Genomic DNA, 9,791 nt, shown 5'->3' on the forward strand with positions numbered 1-9,791 from the left:
GGCCCGGATTGGCTAATCGGGAGGACCGGAACAATTCCCGGTGGGCCGGTCCGTTTTTTGGCCGCGAGGGCCGGTGTCCCTAGTTCCAGAATCTGTTGCTCTCAGCAGTCACACTTTTTAAAAATAATTTATTTATTTACTTGACCACAGCCTTCTAATTCATTATTTTACCGCAGCTCTGCTCTTTTTACAGTGGTTAGCACGTTAGATTATGACGCGGACAACCTGGGTTCGGTCCTTGTCTCAGTAACAATTTTTTTTTTCATTTTTATTGTTAAGACATAATACTGTAAGGGTTGTTGAACATTTGAAGTTCTAAAAGAGCTGTTTTCTCAAAAAAAAGACGTGATAGTGTAATTAGAAACTGAATTGGAAATAACCTTATTTTAATATAGTCAGTGGTGAACTGAGGTGGGCCGGTCTGAGGCTTGAAACTCCAGGGCTGAAAAAGAGTCCCACTCCGGCCCTGCCCATATCCAATTCATGTGTTTATACTTGCCATACCATTTACGATGTCGCACATGCATAAAGGTGGGTTCTAGCATCTATGCCACACTAGGCACAATGGATGAAATTGTCTTGTTTTTAGCTCTGCTAGTTTAAGCAGTGAATGGTTCAGTCCAGATTTATCTCCACGCAGTTTATGTAATTGTATAGCCCTGATGTGTTTTTATGTAGTTGAAGATGTAGCCTTTGTGTGTGCACTGGTGTTAGAGAAAATAAAGTTGTTCTACGTGTAGCCCGCAGTGCGTGTAGAAATAGTGATAAAAAGCTAAAGTTACAATACAAAGTGTTAAAATGATTTTGAGGCGGAGGTGGGAAAGGGCATCATCGCAGCTTGCACCTATGGTATATACCATTCAGAGCAATTAGTGGGTACGAGAGAGATCTCAGGTCTGGTTGGAGAGAACTGTGGTGACTGACTTCTTTCCTCCGCCATGTTTCCTATGTCGTTGTTGTTTACCATGTTGGCGTCTCCACACACGCTATTTCTTCTGTCATTAAACCACGAAGAAGCACCACATTGTCGCAAGTTTAATAACATATAAAACGGAATTCCTCAATAAATCTGATCTGCCTGTTTACATGAGTCGCATTGTCACATATCCGATTTATATCTGATTTATTTCCTCATATAAAGGTGGCCTGAAACCGATCTCTGAATATCCGAATGCATGCGTTTTTTTTTTATTTATTTATTTATTTTTTTTTATACACGGTCATAGAACAGATCCAATCTGTGTCACATTTAAGCAAAAAATCGAAATTGGGTCACATTTAACTGGCAGTGTAAATGGGGCCTTAGATGGTTCAACCAAACCTTACTGTTTGCATGATTGTCTACTTCTCTATGCCCAGCTGTCCCACACTTACATTGCACTTCACTCTAATGTTATTATGGGGTGAGAGAAGCACTCTCAAAGTCAGCACAGTGAAGTGCATTGCTTTATTCACATTCTAGTTTATTTTTGTATGTTGGTTGAGAATCTGTGACAGTATATTTCTAAGCAAATTCAGCGTTTCTTGTTTCAATGAAATTTACAAGCAATCATGATGTATGTATCAGGAGATATGGATGGTTGCAGTTGAAATTGATTTGTGACTTCAATTATAATTATATTATATTACGTATAAGATTTTTTATCCATCTGTTTACACTTGTCTAATGTTTGTGTTTGCATTAATCCCATTCTAAAAAGATTAGTCATTTACTGTGAGCATAATGATTGTCCCTCAAATTGTTGATGAACTTTTGGTAATTCATCTCTCCAACGTTGGCAAACGTACACCCAACATCAAATAATTAGACAAATAAAAAAGTTGAAGCAAATAAAACAATGCAATAATACATCAGCGGTACCAGACCTAAACGGCAAGAGTGGTGATATTAAAATCAAAATTTGAAGAGAAGGGACCGTTACAAAAATTATGACTAAATAAGACAAGCTTTGACTTATGCAAGCAAGTACAGATGCATCTGTGTCATAAAAGCACAGAATCTTTGTTGTTTATCAGTTTTGATAGCTTCTGTAACTTTTTCTGATTCTTCTGTAGCTTAGTCTTTTTTGTCATTTCTGTAGGTTCAGTTTTTTTTTTCCTTGCTACTGCTTCAGTAGCATCCGCTTGTTCTGTGACTGCTTCTAGAGCTGGTGTTTCTTTTGTAGCCTTTGCTTTTAAATTGAGCACTATGTAGATGCTGCTAGCTCTGTATATTTTCCAATATGTTCCTCTGTAACTTCTAAAGCTTACTCTTTTTGTTGCTGCTTCTTCTCTTGTTGGTTCTTCTGTAGCTGCTTTTATTGTTTCGGTTTTTTCTTTTATAGCTGCTTCGATAATACTTTGTAATAACTGCACACTATTAATTATTTATTAAGCAATACCAAATAGTTAATTCATCATTAGTTAAACAGCTCCTATTATGTTTTTTTTTTTTAATGACCCTCTATGCAGTGTGTAACAGCATTAAGTGAGTGAAAACATCCAGCTGAGGTTTAAATCTGAAAGTGCACTGTTTCTAAAACTATTGTTTCTTTAACGAAATAGTCAACTCAGAGTCAAATAAATAAATCATGACACGAATATGATGATCACTGACAGATGTAGATTTGGCTTTCGGGAATAAAGGGTTAAAGTTAATTTTCACAACAACACAGGTATACAATCAGGTATAGCCAACCTAATGCAGTGTTTGTTCCTGTTATTTTTCTGATAAATGATACAATAACCTTGGCTGCAATGCTAGCAGTTTGTTATTAAAGGAAGGAACAGCAATGAATTTTATGTATGGACTTTGACAGGGACTTTGTCAGTAACTGTTACAGTGGTTGAACTCACAAACCTCTGCAGTTTGTCATTACTATGGCAAACATCAGCTGTTCCTCCTGGTCAATTTTCAGAATACTTCAACTTTTGCCACTGTGGCCACTGTTTAATACTTAATGTGTCTCATTGTTATTACTTGGGGTAAAGGTTAAGAATAGAGTAATATGCTTACTGCATTGCTGTAATGCACTTCTGCATTGGGCTCTCACATACTCTGTAAGTACTTCATGGTGAGCGTTTCTGTCTCGTGCTGAACCCATTTGACCAATCACAACAAGACTGAGTCATCAGACCAGTCAGCGGAGAATAGCCTCACGCAAATGAGGGGTTTGGTAACAAATGAATCGCTGAACAAATCATATTGTAGTCGTTGGGATAAATGGTTTAAAAAAAGTTCATATTATAAGACAATGAAAGTGTTTTTTGACCTTGGATGCATATCAGTCTGTTGTTGGTGACCCCCAAACCCAATTATAACCTTTTATAATGTGTAAAAGTGGTTCTTTAGGCATCATCTCTGTATAAATTGACATTAGTAAGCAGTTTTACAATTAGTAAGCATTCATTCTGAAAGATCTTAAAAATCACAAACTACTCTTAAATAACTGTAGTCATTTTGTATGAAAATCCAATCATCGTGTACAATTACAATAATAGTCATTAAGTACAAAAACAATCATTAAGCACATTATACATGTGCTTATAAGTCAAAATACAGCATTTGTATCTGTAGCTTTAAACTGCTTAAATGTGTTTACCAACTGCACCAATTAGTTCCACCCACAATTGTGGTGTTGTCTTCATATATAATAATGTGATTTGTACTGTATTTGTACAAGTCATGAGTCTTCAGAGTGTACAGTAGTGGACCTAACGTGCACCAAAGAGGAGAACCATTGTTTAACAGAGTAGCTGGTGATGAGATTTTTCCTCCACCTGCACAAACTGTGGCCAAGAATCCAGTTCCAAATCGATGTGTTCAAGCTCAAATGGGGCTAACTTATTAACCAGGTGCTGTGGAATAATGGTATTGAATTCTTATGGTCTGAGAGTCCTAGATGCATTTTGACAAATTCCAGATGGGAAGTGGCTTCTGTCTGGCCACTCTACCATACAGGCCTAATTGGTGGATTGCTGCACAGATGGTTGTCCTTCTGTTAGGTTTTTCTCTTTCCACAGAAGAATGCTGGAGCTCAGACAAAGTGAACATTGGGTGATTGATCACCTCCCTGACTAAAGCCCTTCTATACCGATCACTCAGCTTAGATGTCCGGCCAGCTCTAGGAAGAGTCCTGCTGGTTTCAAACATCTTCCACTTACAGATGATGGCGATTACTGTGCTCATTGGAATTTTCAGAGCAGCAGAAATTTTTCTGTAACTTTCCCCAGGATTGTGCATTCCTGTCTCGGAGGTCTACAGACAAATCCTTTGGCTTTATGCTTGGTTTGTGCTTTGACATGCACTGTCAAACCTGGGGCCTCATGAAATCATTATTTTTAATAAATTTTCAACAATTTAAAATGTTTTTTTACATTGTCATTATGGAGTATTTTGTGTAGAATTTTGAGGAAAAAATAAATTTAATCCATTTTGAACTAAGGCTGTAACATAAAAAAAAAATGTGGAACTGTATATTATTTGATTCTGATTCTCTTTTCAATTACCCCATTAAATCAAATGATCTTTGTATGTTTTTTTTTTTGTTTTTTTTCTCACTTCTGCCTTTTCAATAGCTTTTTCCTGCAGCTGCTATTTATTCAGCTTCTTTTTTTCTAATCTCTAACTATTTTTTTTGTTTTTCAGGTAGTTTGTCAGTTAGTGAAGTAGTCGATCTCCTGGATCAGTCTACTCTGCAAACCCTTAAGAAAGAATGTGGTGGTCTGCAGACTCTACTAAAAAACAACCACCAGGTGTTTAGAGGTATTAAGCCTTGATCCAAATCTATGTATGTCAGCTATTGTTCGAAGTTTGATAGATGTTGAGTGTAAAATGGTAATCTTTTAAGTTTTTGCATACTGTCATACTAATTAGCCCATTTTTAGTAATATTTAAGTGCTGTTAATATGAAATATTGACATTTATAAGCATATGATATTTAAGAGTGAATATGCATGGTGAAAGGATCAAACATGGTTTCATTTAAATCTTACATCTCTCTGACCCTCGATGCATAAGAAAAGCATTTGTTCATACATATATGTCCATATTTATTGACATCCGCAATCCATTTCTTTAATATCTTTATGTTTCAGACTCTATGAACTGAACTCATGCACACTGTTCCACACAACCATGCCTTTTTCCCATTCGTTTAATTATTAATATTGTATTCTTATAATAATCACCATAGCTATTACTGTTGTTGTACTATCATTGTCATTATTTTAATTACTTTAACTATTACCATTATTGCATGTATGTGATAGGATGTACAACCCCAAATCAGAAAAAGTTGGGACATTATAAAAATGCTGAAAAAAAAAAAAAAAAGTAGTGATTTCTAAATTTACTTTGACTTGTATTTCATTGCAGACAATACAACAACACCTTATTTAATGTGTTCCTCATTTATTTTATTGTTTTTTTTTTGTTTTTTGAAAATAATATATTTCTTAAAAAAAATAGGCATAGATAAGCATAGGTGCACCCTTTTTTTTTTTTTTTTAGGAAGTGTTCCGGGCTCCGGTTTTCCTAATTAATGCAACCTAACAATCCCTTAGAGGGTTTGTATTTCAACAGCATTTGTGTTTTATGTGTATGCTAATGCAAAGAGATGTGTCTTTAATGTAGTTTTAAACTGACAGTGTGTGCCTGCTTCCTGAACTGTGCTAGAAAGGCTGTTCCAAAGTTTAGGTGCCAAATATAAAAAAAGATCAACTGCCTAAAGTTGATTTTGATATTCTAGGAATAATCAGTTGTCCAGAATTATTTGAGCATAGTGGGTGTTCCCCACAAAAACTGGGGAGCTAAGCCATTCAGGGCTTTGTGGCTTTATAGTCAGGGCTAGGTAGTCAATAAAATGTTTACATTTATACAATATTTAATAGGGAGCCAATGCAGTGATGAAAGAACTGGAGTAATATGATCGTATTTCTTTGAATGTGAGTTACCAAAATCGTATGGTAAGTTTTATTTTCCTGGGACTTGGTGTCTTCAGTCCCTAAAGGTCTTTTAAGTGTTGTTAAAAGGAATGGCTACATTACAAAGTGTCAAATGCTTTTCCATACTGTCACAACTTTTTCTGATTTGAGGTTGTACTGTAGTAGACTATTAATTTATAGAGCATTCATTTTAAAAGGCTCTTTTACAATCCTTTTACAATTTTTTTCTCCTTTTTTTCTTCATTTTCTCCTTCTCTTTTTTCTTTTCTTCTTCACTTCTCTCTTTTTTCTGTCCTGTACAATGTTTTTTCTTGCTCTTTTCCACTTAATTAGGGGTTTGTTTATCTGGTCATTTACATCCTTTTTATTTAGCAATGATTAATTGATTAATTCAATAATTGTTCTTTTTTGTCTTCATTTTATCTGTTCAACTATTACATATACATATTTTTCTTTCTTCATTTCTTTTTTCTTTATTAATTTAATTGTATATTATTTTCTCTTTTTCTACAATTATTCCCTTATTATTCCCCATTTTATTTAATATATAAACCATATGAATTGTCTTCTACCAACTTCCGTTTTATCCCATAATATTATTATTTCTTTTATTTTTATTTCTTCTCTCAATCCCTTCCAAACTCGAAACAAATTGTATGCACATTTTAAAAATGGACTGCATTTTTTTTTCGTTTTGTTTTTTCCACACACTGGCACAATTTGTAATACTAAGATTGTTATGCTGACATTTTAAGTGTATTTTGATGATTCTTGCTTTGTGGCTTTAATTCAGTGAAGCAGACTTTTTGCCAAAATGATCCAATCACTGTTTCTTTTTCTCAGTACCTGCTATGGTCTGCCTCTGTTTGAATGATCTAATATGTTACATGACCTACACATTTTGTTCAATGTAGTCTGACATTTATTTCTGTGTTTGTTTGTTTTGTTTTTTTATAGTTGAGGGTGGAAGAGTATTTATTAGGGACTGGAGGATGCATACACCAGCACAAAGCTCCAAAGTAACTCCAAAGCGCAAACCCACTCCATCAGGTGCCCTAAAGACCAGACTCTGCTGGTTCTTCACCCACCATCCTCACGGATGCCCTTTACCCTGTGAGGACTGTGCTTTTGCTCATGGAGAGACTGACTTGAGACCTTCTTTAAAACCCCCAAAATGATTTTTATCCGAACAGAAATTATTTTTTAGCTTTTTAATAGCATTTAACTTGAAATTTGGAAAGTTTTAGTTTAGTTTAAGATATATTCTGCGAAAAGATAGTTTAATCTATGCGGTGTGCAGAATTTTTATTTTATTTATTTTTTGCATAGGTTTTTTTATGCTTTGGTAACTGAATTAATTTCTGTTGCATGTAAAACATCAATATATTAAAATAAACAATAAAAATTGAACAATATATTAAAACAAAAGGATCAACATTTGTTTGAAAAAATTATTGGCAGGAAATCCCCCCATTGGCACATTAAAAGGCTTGTGTTGAGAGAGGTTGGGTGTTGTGTAAATGTTAGAATCATAAATAATTTGTAGGACCATGTGGGGGGTTGGACCATCTGTGGGTCATTGTCGCTTTGCTCAAATGTCAGTACAGGATATTCCTTTTAGACATGGAGGTCACTCAGGGGCAGAGTTTCTGATTGAAATAGGTATCATTGAACAAACATTAAATATTTTAAAATTAGGTTAAAAAAAAAAGTGAAGCGTGATACTGATTGGTCGTTTTGTTACATTATAAAATAAGTGAGTGTCTATTTATTAATTGTCAGTAGACTTGTGAAGGTTCAAGGTGGCCTGCTTTATCTAGATTTCAAAGGGCTTACTACCTTTTATGATGAGCAAATCATCTTTGAGTGTGTCGCCACACACCCATGTGTTCTATTGCTTTAGCCCAAGCTTTCTCTTTTGTCATTCTAAGAAAGTTTCCATCTTAAAGAAAAAATGCTCTGAAAGTCTAAATTCTCAAGCTTAACATACAACCCGAATTTCAGAGAAGTCGGAACATTCTTAAAATGCAATCAATCAGGAATATGTCATTTGCTGATTATCTTTACATTTTGTTTATTTGACAAAAGTACAAAGAAGGAATTTAGTGAGCATTGAGGAAATCCAGAGAAATCATAACTTGAAGAACTCAGCTAAATGTGCTCCACCTTTGAGCCACAGGGGTGAAAAACAAACATTGGGATCCCTGTCTTAAAGTTCAGATAGACCATCTTGATTTTTATGAATGACCGACGTAAAAGTAATCATCTGTCATGGTTTGGGGAAGAGCAGAGTTAACAACATGGTTAAGTACTGTATTAAAATGAAAGTTGATGTTAAACATGCCACTGTCTAAACTTATTTTGATGTGTTTCAGGCTTCAAAACCAAAATTGCTTTATATTTCCAGAATAAAATTCATTTGCTCGCTAAAAACATGGAAAGATTTTTTAAGTTAAAGATAAACAGCCAATCTCATATTGTTTTTTTTTTTATTGCATTTAAACTTTTCTGATATTCAGATTGTAAATTTCTGTCTAGTACTTTTAGGAAATCCTTTATTATATTTTCTGCATCAGTCATATTTCATACATTGTGGTAAAGCCTATATAAGATTAGTGAAGATAAGATGCATCTTTAAATTCCTCCTGGTGTATGTAATGATAATTGACTGTTCTTACATGGAGCCTTAAAAGTGTAATCATTTTGGTATTAAATATATTGATATTTTGATAACCCTTTGCTTAATGTAAGCAGGAGTGTCCAATGTTTTTTTGGCTCTTTAAAATTTGAAATTGAAATTTCACGACAGCAAATAATCAAAAGATTAGACAGTATTATTGTAATCTGAACAAGTCATTACATATATTTTTTTCACAAGTGTAGCCCACTGGTCATACAACACCCACTCGCTCCAAACTGGGGTCTAACCAGTGATTCTTTGCATAGGAATTGATTGCTCTATCAAGGAGGCTACAGCCCATGGCTTCTAACACCTCTCGATAAAGCACTTTTTGAGATTAGGGGAGTAAGGTTTGGAAACAATGAGGAACTGTAGTGGAGTAGGTGCAGGTCAAGTAGGTCACCAGGTGAGTATTTACACTAAGTGGCGGGATTGATGAGAATGAGGAGACTCATCTGTCACTAGGGTGTTAGCAGGAAAAAGAAACACAGACTATCAAGTGCGTTAATGCCAATTTTAACTACAGTTGTTGTTTTTTTTTAAGGAGCGTTCTTGGCTCTGATTCATTTGATTAATGCCACCAGTATTAATTATAACTGCTGTGTTTAGAAACACAGCCTTTTGTTTTTTTGTTTGTTTTTTGAGGTAAGAAAAAAATGTTCAGATCTGGTGGACTTTAAAGAGTTTTCGATTATTATTTTTTTTTAATTCCATGCAAATTGTAACACAACTCTAAGTGAATCAAAACATTGAGATAAATCTGAAAGTGCACTGTGTATAAAACTATTGATTCTCAAAAAAAAGTTGACAGAGTTGAGTAAACTATTTGTCATGATTTTAAAGCCATTTTGTGTCCACTTCATGAGAGAGATTTTGTAATCTATGGTCTCTGTGTGTGTCTGTCTGAGACTATGTTGGCTCAAAAGCCCGTTCAGCAAGTTGTGGCTCTTGTAAAATCTTTGTTCTTCAATAGAACAGAGGACAGATGTTTATTTACTTTCTCCATTGCCACTTTTGACTGATAACCTTAAACAAAAGGAAAAAAGTTAAAGTAACACTTCAACTAGCTGCAGCATTTGTTAATTTGAAAAATTAATTTCCTGATTTTACACTGAGCAATACATATGGCTAGTCCCTTACTGTTTAAGGCTTCAGTGACTAATTGAGCCACTTATTTTTATTTAAA

At 34.6% G+C, this 9,791-nt stretch overlaps 1 protein-coding gene across 2 annotated transcripts in view; it reads left to right on the top strand.

Annotated features, from left to right (window-relative positions):
* The window catches only part of trmt44 (tRNA methyltransferase 44 homolog), a 43,338-nt gene extending 35,985 nt beyond the window's left edge, over positions 1–7,353 (top strand). The window contains exons 9-11 of one of the 2 annotated variants that reach the window (XR_012382390.1): positions 1–2,342; positions 2,389–4,744; positions 6,883–7,353. The exon at positions 1–2,342 is cut by the window's left edge and continues 547 nt beyond it. Coding sequence is in view for 1 of the 2 variants with exons in the window: in NM_001006086.2 (NP_001006086.2) it covers positions 4,628–4,744; positions 6,883–7,103 (338 nt within the window). In the remaining variant the exon portion in view is untranslated. The remainder of the gene's footprint in view (positions 2,343–2,388; positions 4,745–6,882) is intronic. The other variant, NM_001006086.2, reaches the window with a different exon arrangement.
* Positions 7,354–9,791: the final 2,438 nt, after the last annotated feature.

Source organism: Danio rerio, chromosome 7 (genome assembly GCF_049306965.1).
Source record: "Danio rerio strain Tuebingen ecotype United States chromosome 7, GRCz12tu, whole genome shotgun sequence".
Taxonomy (NCBI): domain Eukaryota; kingdom Metazoa; phylum Chordata; class Actinopteri; order Cypriniformes; family Danionidae; genus Danio; species Danio rerio.